Raw genomic sequence first — 23,014 nt, 5'->3', positions numbered from 1 at the left:
TGGTCACTGTGTTGTCAACCACGTTTATTTATGAAATTGAGATACGCAACATGTTTTCGCTTTTATAGTAACACGTGTTTTCTACCCCTACCATTTACTATTGATAAAATTGTTTGTATGAGCATCCCACTAGCGCACCAATTGATCAAACTTGCGCACTTTTGAAATGCTCTAATATTGCAATAAAAATAATATGTTTTCAAATTGTATAATCAGAATAAAGAAATGAATAACAGTTTCAAGTGTTTCAAAACCCATATCGAGTCCAGAGTTCATGGAACAATACGCATGCGTTAAGCTATATCATATAAGAAGACTCTCAAACAATCATCACAGAACACAATTTACTTATAGGTTACTTTACCGCTTTCAGTTTTTTATTCTATGTTTTTAGCGAATGCGTTAGATAGAAGAAGCAAAAGTGGAAATTTATGTTAGGTTGAATTTTCTGTTATTAGGTTTTATTTTCATTTATCCCTTGTATCATTTGATAAAGAAGTGATTTGAGTTGCTACATATTTTACTTCTAATATGGCTGGATTAAAAGAAGGTAAGCAAAGTGTTTATTTTAGAACCAAAACTTGTCTTTTAAAATTGGGCTAAAATGTACTTTATGGGATACTCACGGCTATTTTTTCTGGGATGATACTACCTGATGGTAGGAATTCAGAACACTTTTTATTTTTTGTAGGTCTCAATTTATAAACAGCCTGTAGTAGATTTATTTTTTTATAAAAAACAACATGCGGAAAAATCCAACTTGTCCCAGATCAAAAGTAAAATTTTTAGTTGGGACAATGAAGGTAATTGCCATTGCCGTCGAATAAAAAAAAACACTTGAATCATTTCATTTTTTATTTACAGAAAACAAGGTAATGCTACTAGTTTTTTTACTTATGGTATTTTCAAAACATGGGACTATACAAAGTTGGGGCTTATTGGGGCAGGTTTTACATAAGAACTTAGTTTCGTTTTTTCACAATGCACAGTGCTGGGGTAGCTCACTGCTTATTTTTTGCTCAAGTGGCTGATCAATACTTCTCCGTTTCCCTTCTTGCACTAAACATGAAGGTATTAAATTTCTGCCATATTTAGTTGTATTAGATATTCAAAGATAGTGTTTTATGACATCTTTCCGAAACTGGAGGAAACTTCGTTTTTTATTGAACTTTCTGTGAATGTAACAGGCATTCCAAAGTGTTATGTCTGATAGATGAAATATCACTTTCTTGTATCATCTTATACTTTTTCGCGGGGAAGAATAATAGAATAGACAACTTTCAGTCCTGACCGACATTCTTGTGAGACAAGCCAGTATTAGAGTGAGTTATTGCAAGATTTTGAAAAACCAGTTATCAAATATAAAGCAGGTCATTGTATTGAGGAAATGTTCGTGTAAAGCTACATAGGGTTTCTCCAAGAATTAAACGCCTTTGATTTGTTAGGATTGATAGCTAATAAATCAAAGGCGACTTCTTCTACCATTTGGCATAGGTATATATCCAGAAGTAAGGTGAACAATATTCGGCACACTTTTTTAAAGTAAATTTCAGGCAAAAAACTTTCCTGAATGTTTTCCAATTTAATATATATAACATAGACTCTCTTTATCACTCGATACAGCCAATTCACAGTTTGTTTATGAAATATGTAACTCCTGTAGTACTCCTGTAGAATGTTGAATATGATATACTCTTCAAACTAGATCTTATGTAATAGCAAAAATCATAATATTTATTGGGATCGCATGTTGAATGTTAAGACTTGGTATTAGTTCCATGGTTTAGGAACACTAGCATAAATACTATCAGCTATTGATGTTGATTTCAAGACTGAGGCTTGAGTGATGTTTGAGTTTATTGTACTGTTCCATCATATTTGGAAAGAGTGGTAGAGGGTTGGACATGAAATTTCAACTTGCTACTAAGCCTTCTATACTGATGAATATTTCTCTACAAGTTTTGGTTGAACACAATGATTTTAGTATAACGTTCATCAAACCAGTTTCTGTTTTCGTTTTACCATCGCATCATAGGGGTATATAGATTTGCCAGCAAATTAAAATGGATTTAGACATCAGCTTTTCAAAATAAATTGGAAAAAAGGGTCGGTAGCCAGGCGGTTCGACGTGGGTGCTTTGTTCACTCTCTCGAATTGATTGCCGTGTTGGTCGGTGGTTCAAGCCCTAGTCTGTACGATCGATTTTCACTTGCTATCGTCCAACCCGTGTTAGGAATCACACGTTAAAGGGTAAAACCTCGTTAATCCTTAGCTCTCACAAGTTTCGACTTTTGAGGGTTGTCGTTCGTAGAGGTGCGACAGCTCGTTAACGGAAAAACATATTTAAACAGATTTATTTCTTGAGGTTGTTTCCACAACATATATTAAAATTATGAATACTTGAGAGTTATACACTTGGATATCCATTTTTTGAAAATGTAAACTAGTTTTGTAATGTTTGTTTCTTTTTATACTCATCAAAAAGTAACTGATAGAATATCAACAGACACTCCCACCATTATATCAGGCATATAATTTTTCTTTCATGAAGTTTATGCTTATTTATGTTCAGTTACTGGAGTGCATAACAAGGCATTTGCACCCATCATTTGACTTTCATACATTTACAGTGGGCTCTTGACACATACTTGTTATTTTATTGTTTTCTTGTTTGTTCTTCTTTTTTTTATTTTTAGTATATGAGATAATTCATAAACAATATTTAAAAGTGGCTTGACTTCTGATATTGAGTTTTCATTTATTTGTCTCTTCTCAAATTGCAATTGTCAGTTTCAGTTTTTTTTTTTTTATTGAAATAGGAATAATCTTATAGAAGTTATAGAGAAAATGATTAATTTTTCAATACATCAACGCCTTTTTATTTCCATCAAGGCTTCTTCGGAAACCTTGATGGAAATAAAATTCCATGAAACGGAATAATTTTTTCCTGAATATCTTTTCCGCCAATCATTCGACTCTCTTCGACTAATCGGTTAGTACAAAAAAATTGAAAGCGAAAAACTACTCTTGATGAATGATTTCAAGCAAGACCAACAAAATCCAAGTCTATGAAAACTCACCACTTAACCATGATCATTTTTGTTTGACTTCAGATATGGTGGAAGAGTAACTAGACACCTAGTTTCTAAAAGTACTTAATAAATAAAAAAGTTTTTTTTTCTACTCCTTGTAACACAATGATTTGAATATATTATATGTTAACAATTTTCTTTTTTTTCAGTAGGAGGATACAAATTAGGTAACTTGATAATTGAGGGGAAAACCAAACAAGTGTTTGACATTCCTTCTATTCCTGGACATTGTATATTGTTAAGTAAAGATAGAATAACAGCCGGAGATGGAGTGAAAGCCCATGACCTTGCGGGAAAATCTATAATTTCCAACAAAACCACTTGTAAAGTTTTTGAAATATTGAACCAAGTTGGTAAGTTCCATAAAATCTATTGCAATTTTACGAGTTTACTGAAAGTGATTATTAGTTTATTCCAATCAAAAAAATTTTAAGACATTAATTGAATAAGAATTTTCAAGGGCGAATCAGTAGCCTCTAATGTTACTTGAATTATACAATCAAACATTCGCTTCATATTATAATTTACAAAACTTTTGGGGTGACTTCTCATACTTCTTCTCTCAAGTTGTGTCATATTCATCATATTTAGTAGGTTTATTTTAGTTTGTTACGTATGAAATTGTTCAAAACATTTGATCGAAATTACATTTTTTGTATACTTACAAAATTTCACTTCTAACCTGTTTTATTTTTTTTTTATTTTTTTTGATTAAGGTAAATTATTGAAATATATTTGCTATGAATATGTGCAATAATAGAGAAATACCAAAGACAATTCTTTATTCAAAATCAAGGTGGCAGGTTCTGATCAGTTCTTATCAGTTTTACCTATAAGTTTAAATGAATTTTTCAACTCTCATTATGAAGTGACGATAACTCTGTATGAGGAACCAAAAGGTCTACAGAAAATTCAGACCACAAATATGAACTATAAACAGAAACAAATTCAGTGATTCCTATTGTTATGAATTATTCACCTGAATTCTTGATTTTTTTATATCTATAGTATTCTGGAGTTATTTCATTGAATATATTTAGGTAAAATTTGCCAGAAGACTTGATTATCCTTCATTAGATTTCCTTCAATATTGATGGATTTCCAGATTCTAAGAACCTTATAACCAATGGAAATTTCAAGTTGATATGCCTTTCTGTTATTAATATTACAGGAGTCCGCACTTCTTTTGTGAAATCAGTGTCTGACAATGCATTCTTATCAAAGAAATGTGAAATGATTCCAATCGAATGGGTTACTCGGCGCTTAGCTACAGGATCTTTTTTAAAACGTCATCCAGGAGTAAAAGAAGGTTATCGTTTTTCTCCACCCAAGCATGAGACCTTCTTTAAAGATGATGCTAATCACGATCCCCAGTGGTCTGAAGAGCAAATAATATCAGCAGAGTTCAAGGTCAATGGAGTTGTTATTGGTATGATAAAACATATTTCAAATTATTTATCTCTAGAGGCAGGGGGCATTGAAATAGATATTTCAAAATAATCTAATGTAATAAAAAAAATATATAGAATTTCAAAATAGGAATTTTCCACTTTGAATCATCTTACTTTTATTTTCAAAATTTCTTACTTTATTTTTATTAAGGATAATTCGTGTTGACCCACTTTAATTGACAACTAACAGAAATTTTTATTTTATTACATTACTGAATTGAAAGAAATACATTCTTCAACAGATATAAAATGTAAACTCACTCAGTTTATATTATCAAAATAACTCAACTCAATAACTATAACAGACTATTCAAAACTGTTCTCTGTTTAACCTAATTTTCATAGAAAATTTCAAAATTCCCAAGTATTCAAGTCTGATTCATGACAGTAATACTTATGTCTGTCCTTATTTTAACTTTTTCCGAGATGTTTCAGATTTGAAAATTACAAATTTCACAAAAACCATTTATAAGAAAATAAATATTTCGAAATAAAATCTCCAAACATTCATCACCCCCCCAATGTACCTACACAGCAGGTAGGTAGTTGAGTTCCAGGCGCATTGGTGTTTGGATCTTATCTTTCCTACACTGATGGTGACCTGTAGGTCTAGGTCAGTGTTTCTCAAAGAGTGCGCCGCGGCGCCCTGGGGCGCCGTGGAATCTTTACTGAGGCGCCGTGGGCCACGGGTGAGTCTGAAGTTACAACGTTTTACAATATAAATAACTGAGAGTAAAGGTAATACGTCGGTACCTATTAATAAAAATCCTCTGATAATTTGATAATATCGGTAATTGCAAAATGCAATCCGTTCAGACAGCCACCTACCTACTTTTATTAATTAAATATCTGGTGTAGTCTTTACGTTCGGGGCGCCGCGATAACCTTCAAAAACATAAGGGAGTCATGAATTCGAAAAGTTTGAGAAACACTGGTCTAGGTGATCTACCCGATTGATTTCACATGGTCCTGCTGTTGGATGAACGAGAAACATCTGCAAAACAAACTTTTGTGAGGTATCATGCATAAATGTCTGGCAGATATAATTCAATGTCCAGCATTGTATAAGCCGGGAAAGTAGTTGTTTCCCGGCAGGCATTTACCAGAACCTACGGTGTAGGTACGTTGGGAGAGATGAATGCTTCGAGATTTTATTTCAAAATATTTATTTTCTTATACGTATATATTATCTATTCTTGATACAGTCTTCAGACTTATTTTGATTTCTGTCAGAGTATTGGTACATGGAATTATTCTTCCCCCCTGGGGCTTTGTCCACAAAATGGAGCTGTAACTAGTTTACAATCTTCCTCTTAGACAAAAATTTCATACATACAGTCGAGCCACGTTGAAATTAATCAAGTCTCATAAACACTGCTATTTGGGTCGAAGCTTTCATGCACTGATGAGAGGTAATACGTTGAAACCGGTCTGTAGATGAACGAGATTAACTTCTGTGAGGTATCTTGTATAAATGTCTGTCGGATATAATTCAATGTCCACCGTGATATTAGCCGGGGAAGTAGATGTTTTCCGGCAGCCACTTACCAGAGCCTACTGTGTAGGTACTTTGGAACAGATTAATGTTTAAGAGACTTCATTTTGAAACATTTATTTCCTTATAAATATATATCTCTCATCGGTAGAGTCTTCAGACTTATTTTGATATCTGACAAAACAATTTCTCAAGTCTAATAACATGATGTTCTCACAGAACCATTTCTACTTTTTATCACGCGACATTTTCGCCCACTGACAGCTAACATTGATGCTATTTTAGGTTAAATTAACAAAAGTTGTTGTTGGCTGACATCATTATGACTTGTGGAATACCTGGTAATTTCACCAACCCCAATTAATAAAACTTTAAAATATCTGTTGATTTAGGCCACAATTTTCATATTTAAAACGTATGATCATGTCATTGCAGGAAAACATGAAGTAGATGTGATGACCAAAACGTCTATATTAGTATTCGAGGTATTAGAAAAAGTATGGCAAACAAGAGATTGTGCCCTAATTGACATGAAAATAGAATTTGGCGTAGATACCTCAGGTGAGTGCTCAACTTTTAGTTAATACCAGTGTGTAACAAGTGAATTTCTGAAATTCATAAATGAGTAAATGACTTCATTATCTATATTAAATTGCGTAATTCGATCATTACACTAAAATTTTCAATTATTGAGAAATTCTTGTTTTATTTCAATCAAGTTTCATCATTTGTTTGTGTAAAGTTATTTACAAATATCTTATTGAATTTTTATTTATAGTTGCTTCTGACGTAATTCACTGGAAGAATTGAATTCTGTTGTAGTTCATAAGGTCACTGATTAGTGGTGTAGCAATCGTATTCTATATTAATGTGCAAAAATATAAATTGTAACACAATATTGTTTGTTATGATGTGGCACTTTTTCTATTTAATGAAAAGGAGCAAATGCAGACGGCAGCTCTTCGTTGGTTGGCACTATGTGTTCGTTTACAAACAAAAGTATATCATTGTACAGTAATTGACTGGTCAAAAAATAGGAGGGGCGCCACTGCAACTTTTAAAATGTCTATGTCAAAGAGTACTTACTTGGAAAGTTGAGCAACCGAGTAATGACTAAATAGTTGTTATACCCAAAACTATAAGAGACTTTACCATATGATGTTAGCAAATTGATGAGTGTTAATCAATAAATAAATAAAACATAGTAAAACATACAAACATTTAATATTAATGACTCTTCAATGGTTCAGAGTAAAAGTTCCCAGAAATAAAATTTGTAATTCTAATAATAATATTCAATATTAGATACTTCGAGAGGTTAATTGATTAGGTAGAAGGTATTTTAGGAAATTAATTTCCCAGTGCATGGTACTATGTGGTGGTTTACATATATTCGTTGAAAAACATATACTTTAACCTGAGTGTATCTAGATTGAATGTACATTAATAATTAAAAATTTAAATGGTAGGATTTTATCCTGTATAAAAAATATATAAGTAAAACCTGTTCCTCTGGCGACAGCACTTTGAAAACTAAGTACTGAATCCCAGGCCACCCAGGACTGAAGTGATGAGTGGAGCGATATTACAATAGCTTTATTCTCTCTGAGTGCAATCAAATGTTCATCGGGCTGAACCATGGAGTGTACACTTCGGACAAGTGAGCCCTATTGGAACCATAATACCAAAAATATTCTTGAAATGTAGACGAGGGATTAAACCAAAGCTTGGGAGATAACCAACCAGAACAGAAACCGTGACAATTCCCTGGGTGAAAATCCTCCGTGTACAGCAACCCTATAAATGTTTTTTTTAGAAACTCCTATATTGTCGCTAGCAAGAGAACAATTAAAAGAAAAGTAGGAAAACTCACCTTCTGTGAAGGATTTTATCTTATAGCAAAAAGACGTTGGCGTAGTACAAAGTATTCAAACACCAAATTGTCGTAAATGTTCGATATAAGCCTCTATCAAAAGCCAGGACGTAGTGGTTGATAATAAGATGGATAGAACGAAATATCCACTAAGGATCATTTAACAAATTCAGGATTCGTCAGCCGAACAAAACCAGAAACACGTGTAGGGCAGACACCTGTCGTTTTCGCGTAATCTATCATCCTAACTGATCAGAAAAGAATTCCTTTTCTTCTTCTTCTTTTCGGAAGATATGGTACTAGCGTTTTGACCTATCAATATTTGAATGTTCCATGCATAAAGGACCAATCTGAACAGAATAAAGTAATGATATGTTTGGTTGTATCTGGTCAGACACCCCCTAAAGCTAAATTGGCTACACTGAGGAAAATTGAAACAGTTGACAGTCGAAATATCATCAAACAGCTGACAATTAAAATTAAACAGAAAATACCAACAGAAAATTTCAACTCGAAGACACTCCTTGTGAAACTTATCCATAACCAAAACATTCGAGATTAGCAATGGGATTTTTATAAGGTTTCTATGGATGAGGTTAGACAACCAACTTTACATATCTGTTTGTTATTTTCACGTTCACTGAAAGCAAAAATTCACATGCTACAATGAGAATTATACCTTTAAATGATGAAAGATTGATAAGTATTAAATAATGATAGAAGCGATCATTACTTGGTTACTAAAAGTTAGAGCTTGAACCTCTGGCTTAGAAGAAATCGTATCATAAAACTGCTTCCACAAACCAGAATTGCAACACTTTTCTTGTCAATATGGTTAATTTCCATAAGATGCCAATTTTTTTGTGAAAAGCGTTTTGAGAAAAGTGTTGCAGTTCTGGTGTGGGACAACAGTTTTTGTGATGGATTCACTCTTGGCTTTTCTTTATTATTTTGATAACTTGTTCTTGAACTGTTGAAAATATTTTTTGTGATGGAGATAATACTTTCTTTGTATATATAGTATAATATAGTCTTTGTGTAGTATATTCATTAGAAAAAAAATTATTGAAAAGAAATTAATTTGAAGTGAACAATAAACAACGATTCATCCACTTCTATAAAAAATATGTACTAACAAAAACTTATCAGCCAAAAAAGAGTTTATATTTAAATTGGTTAATAAAAAGTAACAGGTTAGGACTCCTAAAATATCAGCTACATATTTCACCATGAAGTGTCCCAAGTGACTTGGCACATTTGATTCCACCAAGAGCGGTACATATCAGAAGTAAGCGATGGACTGTGGCTGCTCATCGTTTTGAGGTTCAACTCAGTACACCTCAAACATTACTGTTTAAGAACAGGCACCACTCTTAGAGCGCCTGTAGTGCTTGTGTTTTGTCTTTAAAAAAAACATAATAAATGCCTCCGAAAATAGTCGCCAGGTTGATTCTATTTACACAGATTTTTCAAAGGCATTTGACCGAGTAAATCATAGTTTGTTGTTGCATAAACTAAACGCTTCGGGTATTCAGGAAAACATTCTGAAATGGATTGAAAATTATCTTGCCTGTAGAGTCCAATATGTAAAATATGGTAACTCAACAGCTGACAATTAAAATTAAACAGAAAATACCAACAGAAAATTTCAACTCGAAGACACTCCTTGTGAAACTTATCCATAACCAAAACATTCGAGATTAGCAATGGGATTTTTATAAGGTTTCTATGGATGAGGTTAGACAACCAACTTTACATATCTGTTTGTTATTTTCACGTTCGCTGAAAGCGAAAATTCACATGCTACAATGAGAATTATACCTTTAAATGATGAAAGATTGATAAGTATTAAATAATGATAGAAGCGATCATTACTTGGTTACTAAAAGTTAGAGCTTGAACCTCTGGCTTAGAAGAAATCGTATCATAAAACTGCTCCCACAAACCAGAATTGCAACACTTTTCTTGTCAATATGGTTAATTTCCATAAGATGCCAACTTTTTCGTGAAAAGCGTTTTGAGAAAAGTGTTGCAGTTCTGGTGTGGGACAACAGTTTTTGTGATGGATTCACTCTTGGCTTTTCTTTATTATTTTGATAACTTGTTCTTGAACTGTTGAAAATATTTTTTGTGATGGAGATAATACTTTCTTTGTATATATAGTCTTTGTGTAGTATATTCATTAGAAAAAAAATTATTGAAAACGCAGTTGCTTCAGAAACTCCTTATTTACAAACTAGTAGGTATGGTAATTTTATCCCTTAGTATCCCTTCTTTGCTGAATAATCAATCGAATCTATCAAAACATACTTTCTCAGAAGATTTTTATCACATTAACAAAAGTAATACTTTGATGTGTGATTTCCAGTTGAAACTTTTTTCACTTATGAAAATCTCACATTAAAGTGTATTTTTTGATTATGTTATACTGGATTTTCATCGAGTATCGGTCACTTCTTTCATATTTTTTAACAAGTCATGAAAACAATTAATATAAAATAGCCTCTAAGTAACATAAAATTGTGTGTGTGTATGTAGATCGTTAATTATGTTTAACTTTTAAACATTGAGTTTTTCAACATTTCAATCTAGGTGTAAGTTTTCTATTCTCATAATTTATTTTCACGTATTATTAGGATGATTATTTTATATTTGTTATATTAATTTATTCATCTTTTTATCAGTTTTTTCCTTAATTTGTTGATAATATGACTAGAAAAAAAAACAAAATGTTTAGTTAAACACTGAAAGTTTGTCAAAAAAAAGTTGATAAAAATCCATCCCGACTAATAGTAGGATTTATTGGGCATTTTCGAGTTTGATAATTACCAAGAAAACAACATTTGGTGACCTCAACGTGATCACGATATGGAGAAACGTACTATCAAACGAAAAAGTGCAGGCCTGAATCAAATTCTGTCTTCAGACTACATATGGCCAAATGGATATGGAAGTCGCGAGAAACCAGAATTCAATCTAGACAAAATACCTGAAAAAGTCGTTGAAGATAAGTCTGGCGAATCAACTTCCCTGATAAATGAGGTTCACTCGAAGCACTCTGTTCAGAAGAGAGCCTCAAGGGACACCAGATTGTCTGAACGACATTGTTTGGTTTTAGAAAGAAAAATAATAGCTCTAGTAATACAAAGATAAAGACGGGAGCTACAAAGAAAATTCAGAGAGCTAGAACTGGAAGAACAACATCTGAAAGAAAACCATAGAGAGTTGAAAAAGGAAATAGCTGATAGTTTAAACTTTCTTCAACTCGAAGAACAACTATTCAAAGTTGAGATAGATACAAAAGAAAAAGGCAGCAGTTACGTTCAATCAGAAGCAAAGAGCGAAAATATCAGGAGAGAATTAGTTGAAGAACAAAAACGAAGAAACAGTATTTTAATGGGTAGATTACACATCTGAACAATTTCATTATGATGTAAATGAAAATCTGTCACGTAATTCTTAAAAAAACTGCGAAACCACTGACAACATGACCAAGTTCGAAGGACAACTTCTTGAATGGAAATCAGGCAATATCACATCACAAGATATACAACAGGAAAGAAAGGTTTTGGCTTTCTATTTTTCAGTCTTGATGAAAAATGTGGAAATCTTCCAAAGAAAGGAAAGAAGCCATGAATTTCAAAAAAGTAACTCTACAAAAAGGTGTAGATCATACAAAGAAGTAATTTTCAGACACAAACTGGAAGAAAAAGCCCTCTCGGAACATTTACTTTCATATAAATATTGAATTCATGAACGAAAAATACTTTCGAAACAAATACTGACATGGCTGAAGAAGCTCTTGTAAAGAGTTCTTCTGTAAACTTGATATTTTGACAGCGCCCTTGTTGTATTTCTTGGGTCTTGTCTGTTTTGTAAAAAAATATCCATACCTGTTTCCAAGAAATAGTGGTCAATATTCGAATAATATGCATATTAACACCAGACAATGTAACGAACTAGCTATTCCCAGTCATAACTCAACATATCATGAGAAAGGAGCTTACTATCAGGCAATAAAAGCATATAGTTCTCTACCGAAGGAACTTAAAAATATCACAGTCTTCAAGAAGTTTAGAAGTTCAGTCATTTCTTACTTGAGATATAAATGCTACTATTGGTTTAACTGCTGGCTAATTTGAAATTTGTTATGAAAATCATTAATGAAAATAGCTATGTAAATATTGTTTATCATGAATATTTTTGAAAAACTCTTTAATTTATATAATTTTCAACTGTAATTTGTCGATGATGATACATTAATATCTATTCATTTTAAAATTGGTAATTCCAGGGTGAGAATTAACTTCTTGAAAATTTGACTTTTGCTGTGTCCACTTGTAGATCGTATTGCAATAAAATTATTATTATTATCATTCACAGAATTCCTACACAGTATACCAAATGAAAGAGGTGAAATTTCACTTACATGGAACACCGTCATCCTCACTGGTAGACATTCGATGTTTCACAGTAAGACACTTACTTGCCTTATCAGCTCTTCCAGACCAAATCAGATTGACTTCAGGAAACTTAGCGGCGGAACAACCTATAAAAAGTTTTGAGAACTTTGATGTTAGTATACAAAACGCTAGGTTAGACCTTTATCTTCACGGTGAGAGTCAAAATACTAGTGCAAGATATTTGATGAGTAGGAATCGATTGGAATGATTTGTTACCTGGAGATCTTTTTATTGCTTGGAAAGATTGGTTGAATGACATGAAGAAATTGTACGGATCAAAGTTCCAAGATGCTATAGTCCATTGATTCCATCAGCATTTCAAATCGAAATTCACACATTTTGTGATAGTAGTGAGAAAGCATTCTCAGAAGCTAGATTTCTTCGGGTCATTGGAGAAGATACAACTGATGTTTGTCTTTTGTCAGCAAAAACGAGAGTTTCTCTTCTAAAACCTCTTTCCATCCCTAGGCCTGAACTCCAGGCGGCAGTGACGGCCAGTCGGCTATTTCATGCAGTAAGGAATGAACTCGAGTTCTGTATAGATGAAATGTTTTATTCATAATGTGTCTTGAATTAGATACAAGGAGTCGGAATGAACTACAAAGCCTTCTTATCACATCGAATAGGTGAAATTCAAGAATTGACAGATATAGCAGAATGGCGATGGGTCCCAACTGAACTGAATATCGTGGATGAAGCTATATACAGAAAAAAATTCGACAAAGTAATTTCAAATTAATGGTTTTCTGGACCTAATTTTCTTGAAAAAATCAAAAGAATCATTTCCACTCTTACATTTGCATGAAAATGATGTTGAGCTGAGAAATCAGAAATTTTAAACATGTTTTGTCATTTTCCACAAATATGAAGTCCTCTCAGATACAATGATTCTCGAAGCGGAAGAGACTTCAGGACCACTGGATGATGTCTGAGATTTTTGAAACGGTAAGGAATAAAAAAAGATTTCCTCCAAACCTAACAGTAGAGGAAATCCTAGTAGCTGAGAAGATATAGCTGAAACATGTTCAACTGAAGTGTTTTCCAGAAAAAATTCGAAAATTCAAGACTGGAAAATCTCTGAGTGGTCAAAGCAAACTAGACTGTATATTTCCAGCCATGAAAGATGGAATCGTGGTACTGTGTGGACGAACGAATTTTACAGAATTTATGTCTGAGAGCACACGACATTCCATCATTCTGAGTCCTGTGTCACATGTGTGTACTATCTCCGAATAGATCGATTTTTAAGAGGTTTTAATACATCTTACAAACGCAAATTGTATATCAAAATACTCGTGAAAATTGTGTATGAATGATCAGTTGAATTGATCCATCAAAGAAATTAATTTGAAGTGAACAATAAACAACGATTCATCCACTTCTATAAAAAATGTGTACTAACAAAAACTTATCAGCCAAAAAAGAGTTTATATTTAAACTGGTTAATAAAAAGTAACAGGTTAGGACTCCTAAAATATCAGCTACATATTTCACCATGAAGTGTCCAAGTGACTTGGCACATTTGATTCCACCAAGAGCGATACATATCAGAAGTAAGCGATGGACTGTGGCTGCTCATCGTTTTGAGGTTCAACTCAGTACACCTCAAACATTACTGTTTAAGAACAGGCACCACTCTGAGAGCGCCTGTAGTGCTTGTGTTTTGTCTTTAAAAAAAACATAATAAATGCCTCCGAAAATAGTCGCCAGGTTGATTCTATTTACACAGATTTTTCAAAGGCATTTGACCGAGTAAATCATAGTTTGTTGTTGCATAAACTAAACGCTTTGGGTATTCAGGAAAACATTCTGAAATGGATTGAAAATTATCTTGCCTGTAGAGTCCAATATGTAAAATATGGTAACTCAATATCTTCCTCAATCACAGTTCACCTGGTGTACCACGGGGATCTCATTTGGGATCAGTACTTTTCAACCTATTTGTAAACGACTTGAATGATGTTATTCTCTTTAGCGAATTTCTTCTATTTGCTGATGATCTGAAGATGTACAAAGTTATTCATGAGCCATATGATACTGAATTATTACAGTTTGATTTATCTAACTTTGTATGCTGGTGTGATATAAACTTCGGAACTGGAAGTTACAAATACAATCAAAGACTGAATAGAACTGGCTGATACTTGATGAAAATCCATATTAAAACTCATTAATACAGTTCATTGTATGATTCTCACTATATATTTTTTTTTTATTTTTCACTTGAGAAAGCTATTGTATAGGGAAACACGTGTCGTGGTTTTTGTAAAACCCTTTATAGTGAAAATCATACAATAAACTGTATTAATGAGTTACTATCAGAGATTTAGGGATCAACCTTGACCCAAAAATGCCATTCAATCCCCATATTGCAAATGTTACTTGTAGAGCACTATAAATATTAGGTTTCACTCTTAGATCTGCAGAGGAATGATCTCTCTCTTCCTTAAAAATCAAATATTGCTCAATTGTTAGATCGATAATCGAATACAACTCCAAAATTTGGCGCCCTTCATATAATGTTGATACTGATATGCTTGAAAGTGTTCAAAACAAGTTTTTAACGTACTCTGCATAGACACTGAGATATCATGTTAGTGAATATAACTATGAAACTATATTGGAAATTCTCAACTTGAATACTCTGGCTCATAGAAGATTATAATCAGATCTTAAGCTAATTCGCAAAATAAGCAACTTGTGGAACTTATACCTTTCAATGTGAATCCAAAGAGAACAAGAACTACAAAAATTTTCAAAGTACCCTTTTGAGACTTTCTAACACTTACAATGTGGATTAAGAACTTTTCAATTCTTCTTTGGATTCGTTTAAAAAGACTGAAAAGAATGTGATTAATTAGCTTATTTTTGCCTTTTTTATTATTTTTTTATATTTTTTTCTTACATCTAGCTGATAGTTATAGTACATAAGTGTGAATTTGTTAGTTATTTTGTGAAAATAGGCAATGCCGTAAATAAATAAATAAATAAAAACATGAGTTCACCAAATTTTACCTTTGACTGAATGTTGGTGAGGCTGCAGTGACAGTATTTTGTGATCTAACAAAAGCATTCGACTGTGTTGATCACAAAATATTGCTTCAAAAACTTGAAATCTACGGATTTAGAGGAAACATCTTGTTGTGGTTTGAGTCATATCTATCAGATCGCGTTCAAGTAGTGAATTTCAAAAGTTCATCATCAGATAAAATGAGCATTAAATCCGCAGTACCTCAGGGGTCTGTCCTTGGACCTTTGCTGTTTTTATTAATAATAATAATAATGATTCTTTATTGGTGTGATGACATTAAAAATGTTTACACAAGTCAGGAAAGGATAAAGACATAAAAATGGTAATATACATATATATATAGTAATACAAAGTACAAAAAAAAACTTATTGTAAATACTACAGTTCACAAATCTTTGTAAAATCAGCATTTAAAAATTCGATAAAATCGTAAAAGGCACCCCTGAGTAACAGTTGCTTAATTTGGATCTTAAATGTGTTCAAATGTGCATTCTTAATCGATTCGGGTAGAGCATTGAAAAATTTTGGAGCATAGTAGTTGATTCCATTGCGACTTTTTGAAACTCTCTGGTAATCTAGGTATATGTTTTTGGAACTTCTGGTGTGGTGATTATGTATGTCAGAGTGACTTGTGTATTTATGTAAGTTGGTTTTAATATATATAAGGCACTGGAAAATGTAAGAGCTGGGAACTGTAAGTATTTGTAGAACTTTGAAGGAGTCCTTGCAGTCATCTCTGTACTTCAAGCCTGACAGTACCCTTATAGCTTTTCTTTGCATGCCAAAGACTTCTGCAGCGTGTGGAGAGTGCCCCCAAGAAATGATTGCGTATGATAAAGAGGAATGGATAAATGCATGATAAGCGGAGAGAAGTGTGGCGTTGTTCATTGTTTGAGATAGGGTGCGTATTAGATGGATGTGAGAAGATAGTTTTTTGCAGATGTTTTCTGTGTGATGCTGCCATGACAATTTTGTGTCTATATAGACTCCTAGGAATTTCACCGACTCTGAGCAAGAGAAATTTTTGGTGTTTCGTAAAGAGAGTATGATATTTTCAGTTTTGCTGTCATTTACCTTTAGTTTGTTTGCTAGAAACCACTCATGTATGATAGAATTAGAATCATCAACTGTTCGCTTAAGTCTGTTTGGATTTCTGTCAGAATGGATCACAGTCGTGTCATCTGCGTAGAGTACACATTTGGATTGTGGTGAAGCGAGTGGCAGGTCATTAATAAAGATAAGAAAGAGAATAGGTCCCAATATGGAGCCTTTAGGAACACCATACGTAGTAAGTCTAGAGTTTGATGTGGTGTTTTCAATCTTGACATATTGAGTTCGGTTTGTTAAATATGATCGAATCATTTCAATACTATTCTGGTGAAAGTTATATGAGTTTAATTTCTCCAAAAGAATATTAGGAGAGATGCACTCGAAGGTTTTAGTAAGGCCTATAAGACCGATATGAGTGTACTCGTTGTATTCAAAGGCTCTAGTTACAAATTCTATCAGTTTATTGATGGCGTGTGTTGTGGAAAGTCTGGATCGGAAACCAAACTGTGCCTGAGTAAAGTATTCATTGTCTTCCATATATTTGGTTAATTGATCTTTCAGCAGAATTTCAAAAATTCTTCCAAGGAAAAGTAAGATTGTAATTGGACGGAAATGGGATGGGTTGTCTATAGAATTTTTTTTACGTATGGGGATGACTTTACCTGTTTTGAGAATGTCAGGAAACACGCTCTCACGGATGCATCGGTTTATAAGTTTCGTCAGGGGAGAAAGTATAACATACCTTATTGCTTGAATTATTTTCAAGTTCATGTCAAATGCGTCCTTGACATCAGTTTTTTTGAGTTGTCCAATGGCATCGTTCACCTGAATAAGACTAACTTCCTTGAAGGTGAAATTGATTTTGGAGTTTCTCTTTTGCGGCAGGAAGTTTAGAAATGATCGATTTGATGGTGGCAGCTCCCTAATGACTTTCACAGCGGCAGCGCAAAAAAAATTATTGAATTCCTCCGCAGAGACTTTGGGAGTTTGATCTCTTTTTTGTTGTCGGTTTTCGTTTATTATACTCCACATAGCTTTTTGTTTATTGTGATGATTACCTATGAATCTATCGTGATATGTTTTCTTGGCTTTCAGTAGGTTGTTTCTATACATACTTGTTTTTTCTTTGATCATTTTTCCAGTTTCTGCAGAGGGATTCTGTTTGAAAAAAATTCTCAATAGGTTTATGTTGTCTCTTTCTCTTTTTAGTTCAGAGGTGAACCAGTCCACTTTTTTAGGTTTATTGTTTATAATTTGACATTTTATTGGAAATGTTTTATCCATGTGGTTCGTTACAATGTTTATAAAATTAGTGAATATTGTATTAATATCTACACTTTCATCATTAACGAAAGTCCAATCTACTAATTCAAGTGAATTATGAAAGTTATACAGTCCCATGTCGTGTATTGGTCTATAATTGACGCGTTCAAATGTATTGTTTGTCATTTTAGGAATAGTGAGTATAATTGCATGATGGTCAGATAGATTGTTGTAGTCCACATGGCAGTTAATGTTTACTACGTACGGTTGATTTAATAAAAACATTATGTAGACAGTGGTGTTTCCTAGTTTTCTTATCATTTGTGTAATGAAAGCCATATGAGTTTGGTGGAGTTTTTATCGTTTTCATCGAGAAAATGTACATTGAAATCTCCAGAAATATAGATATTGGCGAATTTACTTCTTTGAAGAGTTTCGAGAGTCTCCGACATTTTACCGATAAAAGTCTCTAAACCACCACTCGGGGATCTATATAAGGTAATAATTAGGTTGTCATCAAGTTTTACTGCTGTAATTTCAAAATGCTTCTCTAGAGAAATTTCATTAATTTTATCGTAGAGTTCTAGATTATGTTTTTTTAATGCAAATATGGCTACTCCACCATGTATCATGTTTGTTCTATAATAAATAGAGCTGATATTGTAATTTGTAAGAATTACAAGTTCATCTGCTCTGAGCCAATGTTCATTTAGGCAAATCAAATCAATAGCTTTGTCACTCAGGTATGCCTCTAGTGCACAAATTTTGTTTCTCAGGCATTGAATGTTTAAGTGTAATATACTCATATGTGTTTTATTATGCTTTATGTTAGAGTGAGTTCGGGTGTTTACCTGAGCTGAGTTTACCTTATATTATATATAAATGATCTGACATTTATATATATATCGATTGAAGGCAATTAGGGTAGAGCATGATGTAGTCAAAATTAAACATTGGTGTGATGCCAATTTATTATCTTTCAATATATCAAAGACTAATATAATGTCCTTTGAATGTATTCTGGACCATATAATTCTTGAAGAACACATCATTGATCATAAACTAGAGAACAAATTTTTAGGCCTCAACATAGACAACAAATTAAAATTAGGAACGCATATTAGTATACTATGCAAAAAATTATGCGATAAGGTCTACCTCTAACTCTTTGGACTATCACTCTGCTAGAAAAGCATACTTTGCACTTTTCGAATCCCACTTGCGGTACGGAGTTTGTTTCTGGGGGAGCAGCTGTCAAAACTTAATGAGTCAAGTTTTCACAATACAAAAAAAAGCAGTGAGATTTATTACCAGAGCTAGAGTGCAAGATTACTGTAAGCCCCTTTTTTTAGCACATCACATCTTAACAGTTTACTGCCTCTTTATTTCAGAAACAGTCTGCCTAATGCACAAAAATAACATCTTGAACTCAACTCAGAGTTATGCGACTCATCTCACATTCAATATTCCTCTTCCTATCCCGTTAACAGCACAAATAAAAAATTCTATTCTGTATAATAGCAAAAAATATTTCAATCATGTCCCCCTTTCAATCAGAAAGTTAACATGCTACAAACAGTTTCGAAAAAGTAAAAAAACTTCTGTTAGATAAAGCTTATTGTACTATTGAGGGATTTCTTTCGGATGACTTCGCAACTTATAATTCCAACTTATAATTTTTTTATCACAGACTTTTATCCATAGACTTTTTGAAGTGTGCTTGAGCCATATTAATATCTTGTTTTAATTATTGATCTTTATTTTAATGTTTCTGATTGTTTTAGTTCTTGAGCCTGTTTTGTCAACATATAAAAATTTTTATCACAGACTTTTACCATAAACTTTTTGAAGTGTGCTTGAGCCATATTAATATCTTGTTTTAAATTCTTGACATTTATGTTAATGTTTCAGATTGTTTTAGTTCTTAAGCCTGCTTTGTCAACAAAACCTAAACTTTTATGATAATAAAGCATCTCTGACTCTGTTTGTTGATTCAACATAATCGTGAAAAATTTCATCATCGAGGAGTAGAATTAGTCATTAATGAAATCAGAAATACTGGGTGATAAACTGTCGAGCTGCAGTCAAATCGGCAATCTCAAGGTGTGTGAAATGTAGGATTGAGAAAAACAAATTTTCACCACCTGAAGCACGATTAAAGAGAGGTGTTAGAGCTTTCATTAATACTGGCATGGACTGTTTTGGCCCAATTATGCTGAAGATTGGTAGATGGGGTGTGCTATTCACATGCTTGGCAGTTAGAACTATCTATTTAGAAATTGTACATAGTCTGAATTGCGATTCCACCATTCAAGCATTACTCATAATTCGGCTAGAAGAGGACAACTTCAGGACATATTCTGCGACAATGGAACAAATCTGAGAGGTGCTGCAAATAAAATTCGCCAAGCTATGGAAGAAATACTTCGAACAGCAATTATTGATACTCTGACATCAAGTTATTAGCTTCCAATTCATTCCACCATATGCTCCCCATATGGGAGGAATATAGGAGAGGTTGATTGGTTCATCGAAAAGGGTCATTAGTAAAGTATTCTACGACTAATCTCTGAAAAAAAAAACTTTTTTAAACTGTTTTTTGGAGAAGTGGAAGTTTCGATGGATTCAGCTGATGCAGAAGCACTCACTCAGAATCATGTTTTGATCGGCTTTTCCAACACAGAAGGTTATTTGGTACCAATCAATCCAGACGCGAATACTCTGAGAAGGGAATGAAAGATTTCTCGAATGCTTGTCTCGCTGGACAAGAGAATATCTGCCGACCTTGTCCAAGTGAAGTAAATAGGCTAATTAATGACTGCAAACCCATAACACTCAATGACATGGTCATCCTGGTCGATGATCAAGCACCACTCAATACGTGGAAATTAGGTAAAATAACGGCTATTTATCCAGGAGTTCATTGCAAAATTCTATTTGTAGACATAAAAACCTCACGTATTCAAAAAATACTTTGTGAGATTTTTACTAAACAATTTTTACAAAAAGTCAACACTGTTTCGCCATACAATGGCTTCTTCGGGCGTGTAAAGACACGCCATTGCATAGCGAAACACGTGTTTCGTTTTTGTAAAAATTGTTTAGTGAAAATCTCTCTCAAAGTATTTTTTGAATATGTTAGTTATGGATTTTCATCAAGTATCGGCAATTCCATCATATATAAAAACCTCAACTTTGGGATATAGGTGCCCAGTCACGAAAATTTGCAGTTTGAAGCTACAGGAAAAGTAATTCCTCAAGCAGAGGAAGAAAAAAAATTTAAACGTCATACCAGGGAGCTAAGGAAACACATTTGACTATACACTGGTTTAGATAATTGACATCTAGCCACTTTTAACTCTGCCTTATCTTACTGAAATGTAACAACAGTTGAAAACTCGTTTGGATTTGTCAATTACTCATACCGGTAGACAAGCAGTGATCCCTTGCAAGAGCCCACTAGATCACTGACATGACGCCTCTGGATGTTTTTTAGGTGATACATAACATCTGGAGTATATGATACACAACTGCAGTTCATTTTCAGAACTCGTGAATAGAGAGAACAGTTCCTAATGTGGGATATATATATATATATATATATATATATATATATATATATATATATATATATATATATAAAGAGATAAAGGGATATTGAGTGAGATGGTATTATCGATGGAAAAAAGGTTATTGGACAAAGCACTCATAGGAACGTGGGCAAACCGTAGACACGTGTTTCTGGTTATTTAGCCTTCGTCAGTACGGTACAGCCAAGTGTAAAAGATAGACAACACTTGGTTGCAAGAAAGGGGTCAAACAAGCAAGCGGATTCATCATCAGGGGCCAACTGCGATTTCGTGTCATCATTGGAAGACCTTGTGATTACAAGGACTAACTCCGTCACGGATGCAGCTATAGCAACCTGCGTGACATCCGGGTCAAAGATAAATAAAAAAAGATAGAGGGATATTGAGTGAGATATATATATATATATATATATATATATATATATATATATATATATATATATATATATATATATATAGTCAGGGTGCAAATGGTAAAAATTTTGAACATTCATTGGAATTAACTGGGAATGAGGTGTTTTGATTTTCTCAAAATTATATTTATCCGAATTATGTGAACATAAGAAATAATAGCCCAGCTGTGTCAATATATTATTCGCCTGTATAAAAACTGTTTTCAAGTAAAATGCTTTTGACAGTTGATGGAACATTTCTGAAATCCAAAAATTTTATAGAGGGGTCTAAACGATTTTACAAATTTGAATTCAAATAATTTTTTGAAACTAATTTCGTTTCAACTTTCAGGTGAAATTTTGGTTGCTGATGTTATTGACTCCGATAGTTGGCGGCTATGGCCTTCAGGAGATAAAAGATTGATGGTGGATAAGCAAGTGTACAGAAACCTTTCCACTGTTACCGATAAAGATTTGGATGTGGTGAAAAGGAATTTCGAATGGGTTGCAGATCAACTGGACCATTTAATTCCTCCTAACAAACATCTAGTTGTGATAGTGATGGGCAGCACAGCTGATAAAGAACATTGTAATAAAATTAAAAAATACTGTGAGGATCTTGGACTGAATACTGAAATTAGAGTGTCCTCTGCACACAAAACCACCGGTTATACTTTGGACATAATAAGCTATTATGAAGGACTGAATATTCCTATAATTTTTATAGCAGTAGCTGGAAGGTCCAATGGGTTGGGACCAGTTATTTCTGGCAATACAGATTATCCGGTGATAAATTGTCCGCCGGGTCCCAAGGAAGAACTAGCTAAAGATATTTGGTCTAGTTTGAATGTCCCTTCTGGCTTGGGATGCGGTACTGTGTTATATCCAGAAACGGCGGCATTATTTGCGGCACAGAGTATCGCTATCAACAATTATATTGTTTGGGGCAAACTCAGGTTAAAACGACTTGGATTTTTCAAAAGTTTGCCTAAATCTGATGAAGAAATCAGGAGTTCCAACCAATAATTATTAATTTTTGTTTATTTATATTGTTTATGTTTATTAAAAAAAAATGAATTGAATTTTTGTTTTTCTCTATTACCATATCACCTCTTGACAAATAATGATATGGAAGGCAGATATAATATTGTTATTTAACATAGTGCTCAATGCTAATTATCGATTTTTTATGTTGTATTTCCTCTTTTAGCTCCCAAAAAACATGAGTTACTACACCATCAAGGCATTCAATGATTCAATAAATTAGTAAAATACAGGGAAACATATTCAAATATCTCGGCCAAGACTCTTCTC

The 23,014-nt window shown here is 33.3% G+C and overlaps 2 protein-coding genes across 2 annotated transcripts in view; one reads left to right on the top strand and one right to left on the bottom strand.

Annotated features, from left to right (window-relative positions):
- The window catches only part of LOC111512242 (amidophosphoribosyltransferase), a 45,698-nt gene extending 33,328 nt beyond the window's left edge, over window positions 1-12,370 (bottom strand). The window contains exon 1 of the mRNA XM_074173121.1: window positions 12,341-12,370. Within this exon, the coding sequence (XP_074029222.1) occupies window positions 12,341-12,355 (15 nt within the window). The 5' untranslated portion in view covers window positions 12,356-12,370. The remainder of the gene's footprint in view (window positions 1-12,340) is intronic.
- Window positions 327-22,782, top strand: Paics (PAICS bifunctional enzyme). Its single transcript, XM_023168336.2, has 5 exons — window positions 327-550; window positions 3,242-3,445; window positions 4,264-4,521; window positions 6,474-6,599; window positions 22,053-22,782. The coding sequence occupies exons 1-5, from the start codon at window positions 532-534 to the stop codon at window positions 22,724-22,726; spliced, it is 1,281 nt and encodes a 426-aa protein (XP_023024104.1). The 5' UTR covers window positions 327-531; the 3' UTR covers window positions 22,727-22,782.
- Window positions 22,783-23,014: the final 232 nt, after the last annotated feature.

Source organism: Leptinotarsa decemlineata, unplaced genomic scaffold, assembly GCF_025532065.1.
Source record: "Leptinotarsa decemlineata unplaced genomic scaffold, Ldec_3_MD MMD2_tig00000199_RagTag_RagTag, whole genome shotgun sequence".
Taxonomy (NCBI): domain Eukaryota; kingdom Metazoa; phylum Arthropoda; class Insecta; order Coleoptera; family Chrysomelidae; genus Leptinotarsa; species Leptinotarsa decemlineata.
The sequence above is the reverse complement of the archived record's forward strand: the minus strand, read 5'-3'. Positions and strand labels throughout refer to the sequence as shown.

What these genes read in the sequence shown, in the direction of transcription:
- Paics (XM_023168336.2), top strand. An exon ending in GGTCAATGGAGTTGTTATTG is followed by an intron (nt 4,522 to 6,473) that starts GTATGATAAAAC and finishes ATGTCATTGCAG; the next exon opens with GAAAACATGAAGTAGATGTG. An exon ending in ATTTGGCGTAGATACCTCAG is followed by an intron (nt 6,600 to 22,052) that starts GTGAGTGCTCAA and finishes TTCAACTTTCAG; the next exon opens with GTGAAATTTTGGTTGCTGAT.